Source organism: Paralichthys olivaceus, chromosome 1 (assembly GCF_024713975.1).
Source record: "Paralichthys olivaceus isolate ysfri-2021 chromosome 1, ASM2471397v2, whole genome shotgun sequence".
Taxonomy (NCBI): Eukaryota; Metazoa; Chordata; class Actinopteri; order Pleuronectiformes; family Paralichthyidae; genus Paralichthys; species Paralichthys olivaceus.
This window is the reverse complement of record NC_091093.1, coordinates 31,146,107-31,168,639: the sequence shown is the minus strand read 5'-3', so window position 1 is coordinate 31,168,639 and position 22,533 is coordinate 31,146,107. Positions and strand designations below refer to the sequence as shown.

Below are 22,533 nucleotides of genomic sequence, written 5' to 3'. Positions count from 1 at the left end.
TTAGTGACATCTAGTGGTGAAGTTTCATGTTGCATCTTACACACTGGAGCTTTAAATTAAGTTATTTGATGATATAAAACCAGGCGGAGACGTCATGATTGACAGCTGACACTGACTCCTGGTCACAGCTCCACGACCACTGCTGCAAGGCTCCGCCTCCAACACACACACACACACACACACACACACACACACACACACACACACACACACACACACACACACACACACACACACACACACACACACACACACACACACACACACACACACACACACACACGTTGACCTATTTCAGGGGTTCTGCAGCTGCAGCCTCCTCCACTCAGAGACGTGTAACGGACCGAACCTGCAGCGTCAACAGCAGCTGATAAATGAACGACTGCGTGTTCTGCACCTGCTGCTGAAAAACCAAGACACGCTACCGTCATACGTGTGCCGGAATAAGAAACTCTGCTGAATCAGATTCCACTTCTTCATTAATCAGAAGATATTCAGGGATTCTGGGGGCGATTGACTTTGAGGAGCCGTCACCTCGTCCATCTTTGTTCAGACACTTACTATAAATCCTGGAGCGCACACGCAGGCTCCGCTGCTGCCGTCACAGTCGGCTCCGTTGGTGCAGGCGCACATCTCCCTGCAGCCGCCGCCGTAGAAACCGGCCGGACAGGTCTCGTTGCAGTAAAGCCCCGTCCATCCTGCTGCACAGGTGCACTCCCCCGACAGAGGGTGACAGCTGAGACAGACCAAGGACATCATGAATTAGTGAATCTCTCTTTTAGTCAAGTGAATGTTTTTATCTGCGTGTAGCAGGAAAAGAAGCGGCGTGCTGAGGACAATGCAAAATGTTCTTCAGACTCAAATTCAGACACTTTAAGCATCATCCATCAGAACGTGATGGAAGAGCACAAGAGGTAAAATGTAAGAGTTCAGTGATGAGCACGTCTCCAACAGAAGGATTCCTGATTTATGAATAAATGCCAAAACCTTGTGCAGACAGAATAATCCTGAAAAAGCTCGACACTGGAGCAGAAAGGTTTTAATTAAGTCACTTGAACCGGTCACGGTCGCTCCGACGCAACCTCCTGCTCACATTCTGCTGTACAGCTGAAAACCATAGAAACGTTTTGCTCACTTGACGAGCGCTTCAGTACCTGAGCGTGTTGGCAGCTTTGCACGGGCAGTACTTATCGCAGACGAGTCCGTACAGGCCGCTGGGACAGAAGCGGTCCTGGCAGCTGGGGCCCTTGAAGCCCTCGTTGCACAGACAGGCTCCGTTGATGTGGTAACACTTGGCCCCGTTCTGACAGTCACACTTGTGGGCGCACTGGGGCCCGTAGGTGGCGACCGGACATTCATCCTGACACCTGTCGGAGAGAAGAAACAACGATGGTGGAGGCGTGAGAAGAAAATCCTCTTTGTTCCTCTGGTGGAGGATTTAGTCGGTTTCATGGTTTCAGTTTGTTTCATCACTTCCTGTCCATCGAACCGACGACTCGGTCTTTCTGAGACCGAAAACCAAATAACGTCCAGTTGAAGCTCTCGATGTATTTTATGAAATCGACGTTCGACAGTTAACAAACATTAGAAACAAGAAGAATATGAGCAGATCGTCACAGAAGAGAAGTAAAACAAATCATTCAAGGTCAAAGGTCAGAATATTGACTTTGACCTTGATATTCAGATTCACGTTTCTGCAGCAGACAGATTGAAATATGCTGCTGCTTGGTGTTGATCTCAGTCCTGCAGATATACATATATACAGTATATATATATATACAGTATATATATATATGTGTGTACATAGTATATATATATGTCTGCAGGAGTGGATATACATATATATATATATATATATATATATATATATATATGTATATCTGCAGGTATAGTTTTGTGCGTCTCCTCCAGATCATGGACTCGTGTCACATATCTAATGTCAGAGCTCATTCTGACTTTAGAGGACGTCTCACTAATCGCTCACATCCTCCGTGATTCTGTCTGAGACGAACACGTATCCAAGCAACCGTCCAATAATCTGTCCACATGTTGAAGTGTCCTTGAGCAAGACACTGAGCCTCAGCTAAACGTGGTTCTTCCTTTTGCGCGCTGCCATCGGTGGGTGAAAGGTTGGACGAGGCGACGAGCCGCAGATAAAACTCTGATCATGTCGAGAGCGTGGACACAAACACTGTTTCATGATCAGAGTTAGTGACACTGACAGAACCGAGGAGGAGGAACTAACAACGGTGACGCTGGTTTAATTCAACTCAAACTGCTCAGTTCACCCCGTCAGTACAGAAACTGTTAAAAACCTCCGACCTACTTCCTTTCTTTAAAAAACGTTTGTGTCCTCATCGTCCATCTTCCTCTTTAATTATAAAGATAAAAATCTTGAACACAAAGTGAAATAAAAGTTTTGTTGCTGCGTGTAATTCAACAAATCCACCGTTCACACGTAATTATTTTAATTTAAATGATTTACTCCTTCATGTTCATCATCATATCAATTAAATATCATGTGTAATATTTGTAAATGATGTACTCCATCATATCATTTCTACTGGAACTTTAGTTCCTCTGTCTGATGAAACTTTGCTTTTCTTATCCTCATTTCTTTTGATATCTACGAGCCACTGCTTCTTCATTACTCTGAATAATATTTCATTTACAACGAACAAAGCTTCATTACACACTGAGTTCTGTTAGAATCACGTTAACAGAGAAACATCTTCCAAATATCAAGAGACTGAAACCAACTCACAGAGACGCGGGTGAAGACACATGCACACGCGTGTGTTTCTGTTTGTAACTTCCTCCTGTGAACAGCTGAATCTAAATCTATTATCTAATGGATGAAAAGTGAGAAACCACAGAAGCAGATGATGAAGAGGAGGAGGAGGAGGAAGCTGATGGGGAAACAAAGAGAATCTGATAAACGACAAGTGGAAGCAGGTGAGAGTTTAACAGGTTGAACTGGTGGGAAACAGCAGGGGCCGGTGAGAGGACACAGGTTCGAATTTCAAAATAAAACAGGAAGTGAACATGACTGGAACGTGTGACAGAATCAACAAACAGTTTGTCTGGAGGAGGTTTCACGTCTGCAGCCGCCCGACTGATCCTTCAACTCACACGTTAGCTCCTCACTGATGTGATCCCACACTCTCACACACTGAACACGCTCCACCGTCACGCACACTCGCCATTATGAGGTCAAGCGGCAACACATTATGCCGAGACCCTGAGCAGTGCTCAAGGTGAAAGCGAACAAAGTGGCGATATGGATTATAATGAGCGAGTGAGGAGACGGGACTGAATAGAGAAGTGAAGTCGAGTCGGAGCCGGAGTCTCTGCATCATTCTTCACACGTACGCACAGTGAAACCATTAAGAAATAGACAAATCACTCAATTAAAATGGCTCAGAGAGGACGTATGTTTAGTGTCACGTTTAAATCACACCGACTTCCTCTGGACTCTTATCTCCAATAATTCCATTAGAGCGAGGACGCGGTGGGCGAGAACTCAATCTGGGAATTATTCCATGTGGGCTAATTCACCTGTCTGGGCCCGAATGAATGGAGGTAATTTGGCTCAATTGAGAATAACGACGAGGGAGAGAGACACAGAGATGGACAGAGTGGACGGGGGGGGGGGCAAAGTAATTTACAGATAACGTCTGAGATGATGGAGGAAATAAAACAGAAAAACTATACTTTACTCTTCACTGTGAGAGAGGAGAGACGGGTGAAAAAAGAGAGAGAGAGAGACGTGTATAATGAGGAAGAGAAGGAGGACGAACGTTAACATTTAACATCGAGTTGAAATTCAGGTTCTGCTCAATTATTCTCTCACGTATATTCATGTTAAACAGCTTCGTGTCGCCTGTAGGATTTAACCAAGCATGAACTGTAGAGAGGGTTCATAACTGTGGATAACTGTGTAGAAATCCACACTGTACACACAATATAGGAATTATCCTCATGTCACTAATGACTAATGTGGTCGTTAATCCAGCTGTGAACATCTGCAGCTTCTGTTTAAAACATTTCCCTCTGATTGAATCACATGTTTACATCGACTCATAGTTTCCATCAGTTCCCAAACTGTTTGTTAGAAGTTCCAGATATTACCATGTGCTCATATTCATTTTTCTCCCTGAAGAATTCTGCTCATATCTGCAGCAAATTTCCCTGAAGAGTCGGATAAAGTTTAATATAAACGTATAACTGGGGTTTTTATTATAATTAACATTAAAACGATTCTTAAAATGATTGAAAAAATAATATTAATATTCATAATGCACCTCTCTCCGATGTAGCCCGCCGTGCACTGGCACTGGCCGCTGATGTGGTCGCACAGGCCTCCGTTACGACACGTGCACTCCAGGGAACAGTTGATGCCGAACGATCCGAAGGGACACGGCTGTGCACAGACCGGACCCTGAGGAGGAGAAGCACATGATCACAAAGAAAACACCGAGAACACGCTGAACCCAGTTTTTAATTTGGTATCACAGTCGACGACGAGATTAAACCTGAAGAGTTCATCTGAGAAACAAACAAAAAGTATAAAAACAGATCAGACAGTCATCAGGATTTTGTTTCTATGGTAACAACTGAGACCAGCTTCTCTTCTGTGAGTCTGAGCAGACGAAGCAGGAGGACGGACATTCAGGACGTTGTCTCACTGAGACTCTGAAGCTTCATGTGTGAACGTCCTCGAGGTGAAGACTGCAGCTGCTCCTTCTTCTTCTGTGGTTTAATGTGTCTCTACCTCCTGTGATTGGTCCAAAAGTCCAAACTGTCCAACAAAGTGTTTTCACTCTGGTTCAGTTTGATCCAGACCCAGAACTCGTCTTCTGGTCCGAGGAACCGTTCACACCTGAAGCTTCAGACTGAACTGGTTTAGTTCTGGGATTCTGTCCTGACTCGAGGGATAAGAACAGAGGCTGTCGCACTTTGTTCAGATCCACAGGACAAAGTGTGACTAGTAATTAGTATAAGTATATTATTAGTATAAGTATGTTTTAAATTGAGAACTTGGGATCAACTTTAATGTTTGAACAAACTATTCATCGTCATCTAAAAAACTAAATATATATATTTATAATGTAAAGTCTGATCTCATGCAGTGATGCACATCAGTGGGTTTAGTGTTGAACGTGTTGAAGGCGGTCGTACCACCCAGCCGGCGGGACAGGAGCAGTCCCCGGTGACGTGATGACACGTCCCTCCGTTCTGACAGGGGCAGCGCTGCTCACACAGGGATCCGTGTTTTCCTGGAGGACACGGCTCCTCACAGCTGGAGACACAAGAGGCAGAATCACTGAACCTGGAGGTTCACTCTGTTCAAACTCCAGGAAATGAAATGATCCTTGTTACACTGATGTTAATTCTGAGGAACCTTTGGAAGTAAATTCAATTCAATCTACTTTGAAAGAATCATTGAACTGAGCAGTTTCTTCGTGTTCTGGTCAGAGCGGCTCTTTATCGGTTACTCACAAGGCTCCGGTGTATCCGGGTGCACAGAGGCACTCGCCGGTCTGGTGATGACAGGTGGCGCCGTTGAGGCACTTGCACTCCAGCAGGCAGTCTTTGCCGTAGAAGCCGGCGTCGCAGGGCTCCTCGCAGCGCCAGCCCTGGTACCCGTCGGTGCAGACGCAGGCTCCGGTGATCGGGTTGCACTTGGCGCCGTTGCGGCACTGACAGCGGTTGGTGCAGTGGGGGCCCCAGAAGTCGCTTTCGCAGCCTGGACAGAGGAGAGCGAGTCAACAGGTGGTTAAAGACATTAGGTCAGAGAGTGAGTCAGCTGAGCGTCAGGGAGGAAAGATTTCTCTACACGTCACATGTGGAGACGTGTGAGGTCCGACTGACCTTTAACCTTTATCCACCAAATTCTAATCGGTTCATTTTTTAGTATTTGAGCTGAAATAACATCCTCCCTCTGAGTCCACGATCACAGGATGTGAGGTCACGGTGTTTTTGATCTCTGATCGTATGTACATCACAACACGCTAACATCACGGTCATGGACGTCACAGAGGCATGACAAGTTCTCATCTTAGTTTGAAAAATACTGAGAGAAAGATTTGACTTGATTTGTCTTTTTGAGGAACTCGGTGAATCGAACCAACAAGACGTTGAACTGCATCAGTAGAAAAGGTTCATGTCCGGGACTCCGCTCCAGGAGGTTCCCAGCTGTGATCACTTCCTGATTTCAAACTTTAAAACCTGGAGAAGCAAAGATTCACAACCAAGAGCGGAGGAGACGCCTCGTTTCATCTGAAGCTGTGGAGAAGAGAGAGGCACAGCTGTGGCAGAAATCTGTCACCTGAAGGAGAAGAACATTAAAACCACAGAATATTCTATTAACACAGAAAATACAACTTTAAAACAAAACCCAGATTATTTCAGTTTCCAGCTGCATCGACTTTCTGTCTTCTTCAATTTCCATCACACAGGACGGCAGAGAAAGACAAGACGAGTCATGTCATCGTATTTTCGAGTTCAGAGTCTTGATCAGTAAGTGTAGGACGGTCCTCTGGGACACACGTCGTCCTCACATTTCAATTTAACACCTGCTGGTTACAATGAGAGTCAGCGTCTGTGCTCAGGTGGAAACAATCTGCCGAGAGTAAAGCGGAGATAAATGAAACTTCTGGACAACAACTCAGTTTGAACTGAAGCCGATGAGTTTGAGCAATTTGCATAAAACTGTGGATGATGAATTTTCAACTCTGCTGAAAGTGAAACGCTCCGGTTCAAGGTGACCTGTGGTCCTGCAGAGATGATGCACTTCCTGCCGTCTACAGCTGATCCAGCGTTTCACACTGAATCAACGTTAACGATCGTGAGGACGAATGATTCGTTCGTCTGAATGTAGACGTGTCTGTTTAAAACTACACCACATAACGTCCTCACATCGACGTCATGGTGACGACATGTTCCTCACATGTTCCAGACATATTCCTGACGTGTTCCTGACGTGTTCCTCACATGTTCCAGACATATTCCTGACGTGTTCCTGACGTGTTCCTCACATGTTCCGTATGTGAGAACAAATGTCTGAGTCAGTGTCTCTGGACATGTTCTGGATCTTCTCCCGCAGCCTCTAGTAAAACATCTGTCAGAGGTCAGAGTGAGTTCATGAGAGAGAAAACATCTGGAACCTTCCCAGTGAGCGAGTGGGCGTGTCTCCGAGGTTTCTAACACGTGACGGACGTGAAACTGAAGGAGTCTGAGCACAGTCGTTGGTGTTGGGTCGATTCAGAACTGAATGAACTCCTGAATGTTGCTCTCTCTCCTGACGACACCACGGCAGCAACAGAACCCCACAAACCGCAGCCTGCAGCGGGACATGCGGCGTGATGGATGCAGGAAGTCGTGCAGTTTCCTCCATTCATCAGCGCCGTCATCCCATCAGGCTGAAACAGCAGAAAACTGAGCGTTTAGCATTTTAATTCTCTAGACCACTGCGTCCACACCGAGGTGCTGAGTGAAATGAGCACGGACCAGTGGATTAAAGCTTCGACTCTAATAGAATCTTATTTAGTTCTCATACGACTGAGCACAGAAAGAAGAATGAAAAGTAAAAACCCTGTAAACACACAGGAGATAAATCACAGCTGAAGTGGACGAACCCATGGAATGAATCACAACTGGGACACAATGATCAACACTCCGAGGACAAACTGTCCCAGAGGCTCAGAGCTCTGAGGGGACGGTCCAACGAGACTGAGAGTCTGAGCTCAAGTTCCCGCCCACGTCTGTCGTTAAGGACGTAGTGAAGACGGAGGGATTTTAAAAAGCGTCCTCTGTTAGAACTCGTCCTCTGTTAGAACTCGTCCTCTGTTAGAACTCGTCCTCCGTTAGACCTCGTCCTCTGTTAGAACCAGTCCTCTGCTAGAACTCTTCGTCTGTTAGAACCAGTCCTCTGTTAGAACTCGTCCTCTGTTAGAACCCGTCCTCTGTTAGACCTCGTCCTCTGTTAGACCTCGTCCTCTGTTAGACCTCGTCCTCTGTTAGAACTCGTCCTCTGTTAGAACCCGTCCTCCGTTAGACCTCGTCCTCTGTTAGAACTCGTCCTCTGTTAGAACTCGTCCTCTGTTAGAACCCGTCCTCTGTTAGACCTCGTCCTCTGTTAGAACTCGTCCTCTGTTAGAACCCGTCCTCCGTTAGACCTCGTCCTCTGTTAGAACTCGTCCTCTGTTAGAACCCGTCCTCCGTTAGACCTCGTCCTCTGTTAGAACTCTTCGTCTGTTAGAACCCGTCCTCTGTTAGAACCCGTCCTCTGTTAGAGCTCGTCCTCTGTTAGACCTCGTCCTCTGTTAGAACCCGTCCTCTGTTAGAGCTCGTCCTCTGAGCAGTGACCTCCTATGGGAAAGTGATGAGCTGGGCTGAGGCTAGCTGGTTAGCATGCTAACTCAAGTCGAAATGGACGACGCTGCCATCAGGGGACATTTAGAGTCAGAGTCTGGAGATCCTGCAGAAACACAGGCCCGACCAATCAGGAGTCAGTGTCAGCTGTCAATCATGATGTCTCCGCCCATATTTAAATCATCAAATAACGAATGAATCCGAACGTCAGAATAAGATCGAGCTGAAGTGACAGAAACATCTTTGACAAACTTCTAACTTTGAGTTTTTATTTGGTCCATGTCCCATCTGATGACACGGAGGAGGAGGGTCGGGACCTGCAGCCAAGTTTTAGACATGTTGGAGGCGTTCTGGATCACTCTTGAGTCACATTGACCTTCACATCCGCCCGGCTCCTCCTGCCCTCCTGCCTCCCCCTGCCTCCCCCTGCCTCCTCATGCCTCCCCCTGCCTCCCCCTGCCTCCTCATGCCTCCCCCTGCCTCCTTATGCCTCCTCCTGCCTCCCCCTGCCTCCCCCTGCCTCCTCATGCCTCCCCCTGCCTCTTCCTGCCTCCTCCTGCCTCTTCCTGCCTCCTCCTGCCTCCTCCTGCCCCCCCCCTGCCTCCCCCTGCCTCCTCCTGCCCCCCCCTGCCTCCTCCTGCCTCCTCCTGCTTCCTCCTGCCTCCTGGCTCCTCCTGCCTCCTCCTGCACATGAGGAGAAACCAGGAGACTTGTCCAGACTCGGGGAGCGTCCCCCCCCGAACACTCGTCTCAGTGTTGAATGTTTCATCAGGTCTGTGGTGGACGGAGACAAAGCATAAATCTGACTCCCTCCCTCCCTCCCTCCCTCCCTCTCAATCTTTCTCTAATTTACTCTCCTCCTTTGTCTCAGCTCCTCCCGTCCTCCCTCTCTTTCTTTCTTCCCCCCCTCGTCTCCCTCTCTTTGAAAGAGGGGAGTTCTCTTTATTTCTCTTAACTAGTCAGCCAGCATAGTCAAATCCTTTATCCTCTCACAGCCTCAATTATTCAGCAGCAAAGAGTCCAAATCGAGAGACTAATGACTTTGATCAGGAGCAGCTCTCTGGCACCGAGCAGAACTTTCTGCACTGAATTAACAGCAGAATAATCTACTGTGGCAGAGGAACTCTTCCAGGCTCGTCTGCGCCGCAGGTTTCTCTCTCATGTCGGAGATAACCTTCTGAATCGGACTCTTTCTGTCGTCCACCTGAGCTGCTTCACTCCACTTCTCCATTTTAAAGATCATTTGTTTTGGAGACGTTGTGGAATATTCTGTAAAGCAGATTGTTTGGTTCTTTGTTAACGTTACATCTCGTGTTTTCACATTTTGTGTTGGTTGTTTGTTAGTTTGCATGATTACACGAAAACTACGGAAGTGACGGACGACACGCGACCAATCACACTGCGTTCTGGATCAGGGGGCGGAGCCAGGATTTGACCATCTGACTGAATGGAGGCGACTGTTGGTGTTTGGACGCATGAACTGAGTTCACACTCAATCTAAACTGGTTCTGTTTGTAAAACAGAGATTGTTGTGATCGTCTCCTCTCGTTTGTCTCAGTTCAGACTAACTGTCTTCTCCTGCTGGAGCCTCATGAAGACACTGATCATGAGAACAAACAGATCTGAGCTCCATGAGCTGTGTTTGTAAATGATCCTGTAACAGAAGTGAGTTCAGCTTATTGAATAACATGGAGGCGTCACAGAGCAGCACCGTCGTTCTTCTTTGGACGTGTTTGTGTCCAGCTGATGAATCCGAGTCCGACGTCTCCTCCCCGTCAGCTCCTCCAGGTCCTGAGGGACAAATCCGTCTCCTCAGCTGCTGAATGTTCCGCTGCGTTCAGCAGCTGCGTCCGTCAGCAGCGTGATGCTCTGCCGGTAGAGAAGCAGCGGTTTCTCTGAAAACGACCCCACGAGGGCGACATCGAACCGAACACACCCCCGGCCCCAGGAACGAATGTGTACCAACGTAATCAGCTGTTCTCTATTCTATCCCCCCGGGTGCCCCGCCTGTTGCAGCGCCCCCTGGCTGCGTGAAGCTGCTGCAGATTCAACTCTTCTCATGGTCACGTTGTAAAATCCTCATTTCTCACACTGTGATGTTGGAGATGTTGATGGAGCCACTTAGAGACGTGCTGCGGCTCCTGTATATTTCTCTAAGGTGCAACTGCTTTATTTACTTTGACTTATTCAAGAGGAACGGCTGCTGTGAAGCCGCCACAAGTCACAGCTCCTTCTACATCCAGCGTAATGAGGTTGTGACAAACTGAGCTCCAGATAAAAACACATCCAACAGAGAAATGAACCTGTTCCACTGTGTTAGAGGCACATGATGACGACGTGGTTCTGAAAATCTAATACAGGTTTTACAGTTGTGTAGAAAAGTAGGTAATGTCCACACACACACACACACACACACACACACACACACACACACCACTGTGCATGGTGGATTGATGTAGTAACTCAATCGAATGCTGCATCCACTTAAAATGCTGCTTCTCTCGTCAAATCAAAGGTTCGTTGTGCAGCTCATTCATGATATTTCATCATGAGTCACGATCCGGTGGAAACCAGTTGTTTTTCATTCACCGGATGTGACCTCGACAAAAACACGTGAACATGCGTCGGATTCAAAATGACTCTTCTGTTTCCAGTGAGTGAGAAAATTCAAAAACCTCAACGATTCATTTGAGATTTTCTTGCCGGAGCCGCCGGCTGATTTCTGCCCGACGACCACACGAGCACATTTTCATGGATCAGGTCTGAGCGCGTGCAGCCGCTCACAGAGTTAAAGTGATTAACTGGAGGAAATAAATAAAGAACAACTGGAATTAGCAGCGTTTTAATTCGAGTGATCTGCATCACAATGAAAGAGCCGGACAACAGAGCATTGATCGCTGAGCTCACTCGAGACTTCACACAAAGAGTTTATCCAATCATTTGTCGATTTGTTCATTTGTGGGAACGAAGGAGAAGCTGCCGCACGAAGACGTGACGAACAGACAGAGATATCACTCTGATTTCAAACAAATGACCTGCGACGCTGCGGAAAAGACCGAAGGCCTCACCGCACAGATTGAAGTGACAAAGTCTGTGGTGAGGCGACTCGGCCACGTCGGCTCCAATATGACGAGGAAATGAAACGCGTCCCCGTTGAGACAGTGATGGACGAGCGGCCTGACGGGACGAGAGCGAGGAGGGAGCATCCTGCCGATAAGTGAGGCCGCAGGGAGACTGCTGAGTGCTGGGAACCACTGCAGCTGAGCCATCTGTTGATCCAGAGTCACACTCGTTAGTCCAACGATCACATCTTCTACAGTGTGGACATTCAAACAGCGGGGGGGGGGGGGTAATCAATCAATTCATATACATGACAGCAACAAACACTGACTCTCAGGTTCAGAGTGGAGCTTCACTGGACTTTAATTAATTAATTAACTATGAATCAACACTTATAATTGACTTATCAAACTCTTTCAATAAAATGAATTCAGCAAAAAGAAAAAGATTTCTGGTCTTTTATTTCAGCCGAGGTCGTAAACAGCACGAGAGGCGGACGTTCATGTGAACTCTCCTTCATTCTATGAGAAGTAAATGAAATATGTTGTTTTGTTGAAGAATGTTCTGATAAATTCAGTCGGAACATTTGAGAAACGACTCATTAAAAGCAGTTTGTTCGAAATGTGAGAAATTAGCAGAAATATAAACTTCATTTCCGTGAAGAATGAGAAAGTGGAGCTGCGTCTGTCGTGTTTATTCAAATCTTCAACATTCACTGTTTGTTCACTAACGACCAAACTGGAGGAGATCGTCCAGACCTGGCAACACAAACATGATTCTTATCAGAGGCTGATCTACGGAGCAGCAATCAAAGGGATGGAGCATCAATACAGCTGCTGTGACACACACACACACACACACACACACACACACACACACAGACACACACACACACTCACACACACACGTCCACATCCTCTGAAGTCACCAGACGAGCTCGTTACAGGGATGAATAAATGATTATGAAGTCGTTGTGTCGTCCAAGTTTTCATCCTGTCAAGATGCTGAGGATCGATGACGCTGACAGCCAATCAACACCCTCCCTCCGCTGCACTGCTGGAAACGAGCCAATCGACAATGCAGTCAGCGCATGCACACACACACACACACACACACACTCACACACACACACACACACACTCACTCACTCACTCTCTCACACACACACACACACACACACTCACACACACACACACACACACTCACTCACACACACACACACACTCACACACACTCACACACACACACACACTCACTCACTCACTCTCACACACACACACACACACACACACACACACACTCACACACACACACACACTCACTCACACACTCACACACACACACACACTCACACACACACACACACACACACACACTCACACACACACACACACACACACACACACACTCACACTCACACACACACTCACGCACACACACACACACACACACACTCACACACACACACACACACTCACTCACACACACACACACACACACACACACACTCACACACACTCACTCACACACACACACACACACACACACACACTCACACACACACTCACACACACTCACACACTCACACACAGACACACACTCACACACACACACTCACACACACACACACACACAGCCTCGAGCTGAAGTCATTCATTTTTAATTTAATCTTTGTCAAAAAGAAAACAGAAAACGAGGAGATTGGCTCGGAGAGAAACAATCTGTACAATACTTGTTTTTCACGACTTTGACGACACCTTTGGTGATAAGCAGTCGCTGCTCCAGTGTTTTGCATTTACCGCAGGCACTGGCCCAATATAATCTATTATTAAATACGCTGCTCTTAAATTTATTCCAAACAAATTGCTATTGTTGCTTCCGTAAACACAAAGACAATAACCTCCTCTGCGGCAGAATAAAGAAACCGAACGGCTGCAGATTCCAGAGCTGTAATATGGTCGACTCGTTATCGAGTGCCGAGAAGTAAAACAAGGTTTCACTTGCACGGAAAACAAAGATTACTGTCGGGCTGAGGAAATCACACCCAGGCAGGTTTTAAGTGAGACGTTCCACGGGCTCATTGAGGAAGGTCGGCGGAGGGGACGCCTCTGGAAAATACACAGTCATGAAGCACAGTTCATTTATATTTGCAATAGCAGCCATGTTCTGTCCGGCAATCCTCCACTTTATTCGAGGCCACGCCGCTCGCATGAGAAAAGTATTTTCATCAGCGCGCTGTCAGACAGCCGGCGTGCGCTCGCCTGACAAATGAGTAAACAATTCTTTATAAGAGAAGCCGTGTTTTTCTTTCACCTCCAACACAAACCGATGAAAGTCGCCGATAACGGAGGAAACTCTGACGGTGGGAAATACAGTCGGGTCCTCCTGCAGCCTGTTAGTGAGATAACTGTGTCAAGCAGAGCCCAGTTATTCAGAGACAGATGACCCATATCCAAACATGCACGCTTGTGTTTAATTCAGAGCCATTGATTTCCTATTTTCAATTAATAATAGTAATTAGTGGCAGCATATTTCAGGCTGCGGGGCCGCGGGTCGATGAGGTGGGGGGGGGGGGGGGGGGTGTGTGTGTGGGGGAGGGTGATGGGGCGCAGGGCAGATGGATGACACAGTTTACTGCTCACAGGCCCAGAATGAAGTCTCACTTTGCCGTGACAGACTCGGCGGCGTGTGCATCTGCATCGGCCCGATCGTCGCGGTGATTGAGTTTCTACAGATTTTCCTTTTAATGAGGCCGTTTTCACGTCCAGATAATAAGACAGGAGCGTTGATCGATACCAGAAACAGCCATTTTAAGACCTCGGGCGAAACTCACTGTATCAGACCCGGGAGTTTGTCCTCTTAACATTGTTGTTCTTCTCTTGAAGACTAAATAATTGCCGTCATTAGCGTCCGTCAACAACTCGGCTGAGGAGCGATGAGCTGTGGCAACCTTTCACATGATCTGATGTCTGTGTGTGTCTGTGTGTGTCTGTGTGTGTCTGTGTGTGTCTGTGTGTGTGTCTGTGTGTGTGTGAGAGGCCGGGCCGCTCTCTTATGAGGTAATTGCATTTTAATGATCTTCCTTTTATGCAAACTTGGGGCATAAATTTTGAGTTCAGGTCTAATGGCTCCTGGCAGGTGATTGTCCTCCCACCCACACTCTGACAAATACACAGAGGTGAGAGGTGCGGAGCAGACAGCTGATGGCTCCGCTGGGCCGGGGTCGGAGGTCGGATCGTTATCCTGGCACGCTGCTGCAGGAGAACCCCCCCACCCCCACCCGACCGACCTGGATGAGGTGAATATCTTTACTGTGTTCATCCGACTGAACCAACACAATCCAGAGCTGTTTACTTTCTTTAAAAGCATTTTTGATGCAACAGTTGTAAAGAGATAAATGTTGTGTTCTCTTATTATATTGTAAAGGTGTGTGTTTGTAATCTTGTATAAACTATATATCGATATAAAGCATTGCAGAAAACATTGTGCTTTTACTGTGAAGACAAATTGCCAAAGAGGAAGTGATTCTATGAACGTTGCTGTCATGACGGAGATCAGTTCCTGTGAACGTCTCTCAGTCCGATACGTTGAAATACAACTCTGCACCTCAGGCCCTTCACGAAACACATGACGTCACACGTACAGGGTTAGGGTAAGTTATACTGTAGCCAGCCACAAGGGGGCGATCAAGAGCATTTGGCTTCACTTGTGGGAGCTGTCGTCCACCTTTAATTAAAGTGTGTGGAAGAAACAAGTGGGATTTAGATGGAAACATAACTCAACACTGTTTTACAACAAAGATGTTATAAGTTATAATCCACGTTTCTTATTAATAATACGAACAATGAGGTGAACGTGAAGTATTTCATATCCTGCTAAGATTCTTCAGGTTTTCGTCTCTTAGCTGCTTCCTCTCTGTCCTGGAAGATCATTCCTGCACGAAGGTTCAGTGAAGTGTCATCTGATCGTAAACCCTGAGTATGATTCCACAGGCCCCTCCTCCAGAGAGCAGCCTGGCTTAAAGGGAATCAACACAGCAACCTTCTCCTCCCCGGAGGTCACAGCAGCTCCCTCCTGCTCCGCCAGCTCCTTTGAGAAAGGTCAAAACGGCCTGAAGTGCAAAATGACTGAGGCAGAAGTGGATGAGGATATAAAGAGACCGGGGAGGCTGCGATTGTGCGACTCGTCTCTGAGCAGATGTAAAGTGGAGGGAGACGGCCGATGAATAATTTCAGGCCGTTTTCAAAGTCAAAGCGAAGTCGGTCGTGTGGGGAGGAAAAGCGTCTATTGTGCCGGCCACTTCGGGCTGAGAGGCAGCGGTGGACGATAAACAGGTTAGTTTGGAAATTAATCAGAAAGGGAGAGAGTGAGTGAGCGAGAGAGCCCTGCAGAGACTGTGGAGGGAGAGAGGGAGGGAGAGCAGAGCGGACAAGTCGTTAGATTCCTTAATGGGTTGTCTGTCGTGAGGTTCGGCCAGCGTGGGCTCACGTGGCATTAGAGGGAAAATGGTTGATCAAAAGGTTTGGGAGGTGAAGTGCGAGTCCATTTCCTCTCTCACTCTCTGGCGCACAAGACTGATGGCAAACAGAGGGAGGACGAGGAGGACGAAGAAGACGGGGAGGACGAGGAGGACGAGGAGGACGAGGAGGACTCTGTGGGTGTGATGGAAACAGCAGAGGGAAATTGTCTATTTTCTCCAAATCTGTTAAGAGAACAGCTGAAGCACGAAAATACAAAAACATGTTGTTTGGTACGTCGATGAAAAACTGCTGCAGAACTAAGGTTTTAAAAATGATCAGTTAAACCTGCTGCTTGTGTGGAGAGTTTATTTAGAGCATGTTCATCTGATATAGAGCAGAATTATATCATATACATTTTAAATAATTTCACCATTTTCTCCTCTAACTCACTAAAAAAGAAATGACTCATGGTTTATCTGATTGTGTTAAATCTCATCTGATTTATACCTACAAATATAAGTATAAATATATATATATATCTAATATATATATATATATATATATATATATTAGATATGTATATAGAGAGAGAGAGATAGACACTTCTAGATACTGTATACTGATACAGACGTGTACTGAGCAGTACTCGGTGTTGCCACCTGTAATCATATAATTCAGCAGATGAAATATATTTAACAACATGACGTCAGGACGGTCTTCAGTTTGTCCATCTGTCCTCATTTCTTCAGCTCCTTCACTCAGGACAAATTTATTAGATTTTGCTGGTGAAAGGTCAAAAGACAAATTCTGGGTCACAGCTGAAGAATTAATGGACTCGAGAAACGTCCTTCCAGTGTTCATTAAACAGACCATGATGCCTCAGAGCTCGGGATGATGTCACACCTGGATCAGGTCGTTCTTCACACTGACGACTGTTCACGTGTTCGTCATTAAGTTCTGTTTTAATTCATTTAATTAAATGATATAAAAAAACGGGCAGCGACGTCAGGATTGACAGCTCGGACTGACGTGCTATTGGTCGAAAGCGCGTATCAGAGCAATGATCCACCGCTCCTCGCTCACTGCTGCACAGAGGCCAGATGACATCATCAGGGCAAGATGGCGGCGTTTGTATCTGAGATATTTTGGCTTCATTTTTAGCTTAAACTAGAGTCGACCATCTTTATTTACCATTTGTCATTGTGTGATTATTGCTGCCCATGCAGTTGTTGTATGATTGACAACACAAATGCATTTACACATATGTTCAATGCACACACACACACACACACACACACACACACTGTGTGATGCAGACTCACAATGAACGAGAGGGGAAAAAAACAAACCCAGCAACCTTCACAGCACCGAGCTGGATCACAGCTCCCTGCTACAGGAGCCGGACATCGCAGCTCCACACACTGAGAGCAGAGAGCCCGTCGCCCCTCGAGGGTTGTGGTGAAATTTGATTAAAAAGTTTGTTGGTAAATTAATTTAGACCGAACACAAGGGGCATGCTGATGCGGCTGTAGCCGTTAATTGGACTTGGCAGCGGGGCAAGTCCACCCGTCAGCAGCGTGTGTGTGTGTGTGTGTGTGTGTGTGTGTGTGTGTGAGTGTGTGAAGCACTGTTCGTGTCGAGCAGGTCAATCAGTGTCCCTTTAGACTGTGTGTATTATCACTGTGGACCTGAATGAAGAGCCAGGAAGAGCATCTAGAGGAGCTGCAGCCAACACACACACACACACACACACACACACACACACACACACACACACGCTGCTGACGGGTGGACTTGCCCCGCTGCCAAGTCCAATTAACGGCTACAGCCGCATCAGCATGCCCCTTGTGTTCGGTCTAAATTAAACAGAGTCTCTGGACATGTTCCTGACATGTTCCTGACATGTTCCTGACATGTTCCTTACATGTTCTCCTGCAGCCTCTAGTTAAACATCTGGAACCTTCTCAGTGAGCGAGTGGGCGAACTCAAATCTCTCAGGATGAGGAAGAGGAGTCGTACACGTAGAAGACGAAGACGTCCACTCGGAAAGACGAGGAGGTTCCAGATGTTTTGGTGACGAGGGCCGACGCCGTGTGGACGAGCTGTAAACAACAACTCTGATCTTTACACAGCAGAGTTTGAGCTGCTCTCGCTGAACTCGGGCTGCTGGGTAATAAAATATGCACTTTGTTGTAACGTGTCACGTGAACGAGGGGCAGGATAAAACCCTCTGGACTGACGGGCTAATGGCTGCTGACCCCGCAGATTCACCCCCCCGACATGGGCAACAGGTATTAGCTGCCTAATGAACTCGATGCTAATGAAGAGCAGCGGGAGCCAGACAGAGCTCGGGTGGTTTGGACTCTGAGCGACTGATGGTGACGGAGCGACGGACTCACACAAGAACAATAATCAAGTTAACTCGTCTTCAGAACACACAGTTGTTTGCTTCAGCCTCTCAACATCACAGCAGAAGTCAAATATTAATTACACAAGGTTCAATTCATCAGCGTCGCATGTTCAACACAAGAGACACAAACACTCGACAGCTCCGAGGATTGAATCCCTGTCGAAGCACGGCTGAACTTTACGTGTCCTCAGAGAAAGTTCAGAGCGACGAGCGTCTGAGTGACGGTGGAAACTCAGCGACAACTCATTAACCTCCAGGCTCCGAGCGGGCGAATGAATCATGTTAGTTAACACAACTTAACAAGGACCAACGGTCACTTCCACTCCGATCGAGCTGCACCAAACCACTGCACCACTCATTCATAAATATCTGTTGTGTTAATGTGTCTGACTGATCGAGATCCATTCATTATTATGACAATGTCACAAAATCTCACAATTACACAGAAACTGAAAAGTTAATACTGGATCGGCCCCAAAGTAAAATGAATAACTAACTCACTCACTCACTCACTCACTCACTCACTCACTCACTCACTCACTCACTCACTCACTCACTAACTCACTCACTCACTCACTCACTCACTAACTCACTAACTAACTCACTCACTCACTCACTCACTCACTAACTCACTCACTCACTCACTCACTCACTCACTAACTAGCAGAGGTGAAATCCTGATATCATGAAAGATTATTAAAGAACACAGAAGATTGTTTGTGTTTCAAGTCGACAGGTTTTCATTGAGACTCCAGATGTTTTGTTTTTTTTTATAAATAATGTTATGACCTCATCTCACTCATTTTGTCTCAACGGCGGAGACACAGAGAGAGACAGACGACCTTTGATGACATCATCAGCTTCAGCTTGACAGACACCAGTGATGAGTCATTCTAGAGGAACGTTAAAAACATTAACGTTCACCTCTCGTCTGAAGTTTCACACAACGCAGCGAATGTTTCAGGAGGTCCGAGGTTAAAACATCAAGAACCAAAGTGCTCGACATTCACGTCTGGGACGAAGATTCTCTAACGTCACGTTTCTGTTGCTTGTAGAAGTTCTCGACGAGGACGGACGCTCGGGTCGTGTTTGCAGGGAGGTTGTAGTTAGTTGCTCAGTTCAACTCCAAACCTCAAGTTCCTGAAACTTTCCCCCCGTGAAGCTTGAGCCACAGGTTTGATTCCTCACAGCGTTCTTGGTCCCACACACCATCAGTCACGGTGTCTTTGTTTATGTGACTGTGAGGCGAAGACAGAGGTTCGATTCCCTCCATCTCAGCTACTGTGAGAACATTCAGTGGATCTGAATCGAGCTCTTTCTCTAACCTTCGCTCTACGAGTCACATTCAGCCGTTCACAACAAGCTTCGGTACAAAGCTGCTGTTCTACGTTCCGTTCACACTTCAACAAGCAAACTGCAGCGGCTGGGGATCAAACCAGCAACATTCTGATTAGCTGGACAACCCGCTCTGCCTCACAAGCCACAGCCTGAGTATCACCGTCATGACGTCACCCGTTGGTGTTTGAGCTGCTGTTCTGAAGCCGCGGTTTGAATTTTCGCTCGGCGCCATCTTGGTTTGTTGAAACCAGAAGTAACTGGAGGAGCCGGGGGTGGAGCCTAACTAAGAGCCAACAGACACGCCCACCTACACCTGCCACCTATTGGACTGTCAATCACACTGTGGTGCATTATGGTCTGTTTGACTCTGAAGGATCATAACGCAACTGAATTAATTATTATTATGAGCTGTTGTAGTAATTATACTAGTACTGGTGGTGATAGTCATAGTAACAGAAGTATTAATATTAGATATGAGGCCAGACACTAAATATAAACATGACTCTGCAGTGCTGTCTGTGTGTGTCTTTGTGTGTCTTTGTGTGTGTGTGTGTGTGTGTGTGTGTGTGTGCGTGTGTGTGTCTGTGTGTGTGTGTCTGTGTGTGTGTGTGAAAACAATAAGTACAGCAGAGCAGCACACGAGGTGACCAACACTTGAAAACTCAGGTTGACTTATTAAAACGCAGATTGTTTGTGTCTGAGTGTTTTTAAAACACAAAGTTTACAAGGTCGTGAGAGAAAATGAGTTCTGGAGCTGAAACTTCTCCAGAGACACAAACAGCCGAGGTTCGTTCTAACTGGTGTGAAGCGGCTGCTCGCTGAAACACGCCGTTGGTTCCGATGGTTCGAGTTCTGACCTCGTCCGAGTCCAAGTGAGCGGTGACGAAGACGCCAGTCATCGTCTCCCGTCTCGTAATTAACTCAAGTTTCATTACTCGTGCACGCTCATGGCAGTTCTCACTTCCACGTCCGGCGTTCCCGCTCCAGCCTCACGCTCCGTCTAAGTTGTTAAACCCGTCGTGGACTGGAAGTTTCCGGGGGGAGTCGTCCTTGAACTTCACAACCTTCCAGATGCCAGAAACACTAAATAACAGGTGAGTGAGCCCCGGAGTCTAATTCTAATAAGTAATCTTGATGAAAGGCCACACTGCACACTGCTCCCAGGGGTCTTCTTCTCTTATTGAGTCTCCAGCAGCCTATCAGCTCCGACCGGGAGCTTAGCTCATCCTCTCCGACAGTGAATCGCCTCCAGGCCGCCTTGACTTTGTCCCCCCTCGTCTCCCGGAGGAGGGATGACCTTCCCATCGCATTCAGCACAGCAGAGTCACTGACTGTGTCCCGGCGGGGGCTGAAAACTCATCTCTTCAAGAAACAAGTCACGTCCGTCTCTGCCTCAACCCCCCCACCCTCCGTCCGTTGTCTCTCACCTCGCCCCCCCGCCACTCTTTTACTTTATCTTAGCTGTTTACCTGGAAATATGTCACGAACAAGTGTTTTATAGTTTTATAATCTTAATAAGAATGTAATCGTCTGGGGAACATGTCTTCTTCTAGGTCCTCAGATAAACTACAGCTGTGGTTAAAATGGCCACAGATCATTTTGAATATTAGATTTCACTGAGACACAGACGATGTTGCTGTGCACTGAGCTGAACTACAGCTTTTATTTTGAAAAGCTGTGGTCGACATGTGACGTATGAAAAAATAACATCAGCTCAGTGAATCGTTCCAACTTATATATTAACCACACACGTGAGCAGTGATAAAGAAAATTCAGTTTCATCCGATGAAAAACTATAAAATCTTCAGTGCAGATAAACCAGGTAGGATGAACACAAAGTTTTCTAACTTCACTCCGCACCACAGACGGTTTATAAAAAGTTCAACAGCACAACTTGACTATATAAAGTGATATAATAATAAGAGAACACAACATTACAAACTCACACGTTCACAACAGGGACTAGTTTTCTTTAAAACACGCTACGACTTCATATTTGAATAAAGTTCATTAGTCGGGGACTATTTTCAGCGGTGGAGGAATCAGACACCTGAACATCACCTCCTCTCGTGTCGGAGAACCGAGCGTGAGGCTCGTTGTTAATCGTGGTGTGAATGATGGTCTCAGTTTAATCAAGCTGCTCAGTAGCTGCAGGCCTCAGTGTCACTGCGGTCGTTCTCTCCTCACATCTCTGTTGCTAGGTAATCATTTCACACTTCGGTGCACATTAGAGACATGTGAGCACGTGTTGTTGCACAATTCAACCAGAGTTTAATTGTTGTTTTCTCCTCCACTGGAAATAAAAACAGGACGAGTGACTGCACGCTGCAAATATCAATATGAGTTTAGAATCAACGATCGTAAAGAGACACAGCAGCTAGAAAAGAGTTGAAGCAGCAGAATTCAAGCACTTTAGTATATTTGAGAAATGAGAGGTTTGAGCCTGACGCGAAAATAAACAATAGTGAACTAATGTGCACGTTTACATTTCACACGAGAATAAATTAGTGTGAAAATATCAGTTCATGAAATGTTTTTCTTATTGACTCGAAAAATCTATTTCTGTTGAGCTCTATTTGAAAATCTTTTTTCTAATGTCGTCAATGCACAAATTATTATTTTTGAATTATTCTTCAACACTCAGCGGAACAAAGTAAAAAAACATGGCGCCAGTGGAAACGTCTCACGATGAATAAAGTTGGAGTCTTGCTGAGTGTCGGGGAACAAACACAAACAGAAATGAAAAGCGGAGCTGAGGCCGAGTTGCACCGCGATGGATCTGTATGGATTTAGTGGAGTGGAGCTGAAGAGCGGAGATAAGCAGAGAGGCTCACACAGATAAACAGAGAGCAGCAGCAGCTGAGCGAGAGCACACGCTGCATTATGCTG

General features: G+C 46.5%; 1 protein-coding gene across 11 annotated transcripts in view; it reads right to left on the bottom strand.

Annotated features, from left to right (window-relative positions):
- The window catches only part of LOC109645781 (multiple epidermal growth factor-like domains protein 11), an 87,771-nt gene that overhangs the window by 25,206 nt on the left and 40,032 nt on the right, over positions 1–22,533 (bottom strand). For all 11 annotated transcript variants that reach the window (XR_011243371.1, XR_011243376.1, XM_069527893.1 and 8 more), the window contains 5 exons: positions 5,503–5,749; positions 5,182–5,302; positions 4,305–4,441; positions 1,155–1,367; positions 562–736 (listed from right to left, as the gene is read on the bottom strand). Coding sequence is in view for 9 of the 11 variants with exons in the window: in XM_069527893.1 (XP_069383994.1) it covers positions 562–736; positions 1,155–1,367; positions 4,305–4,441; positions 5,182–5,302; positions 5,503–5,749 (893 nt within the window). In the remaining 2 variants the exon portion in view is untranslated. The remainder of the gene's footprint in view (positions 1–561; positions 737–1,154; positions 1,368–4,304; positions 4,442–5,181; positions 5,303–5,502; positions 5,750–22,533) is intronic.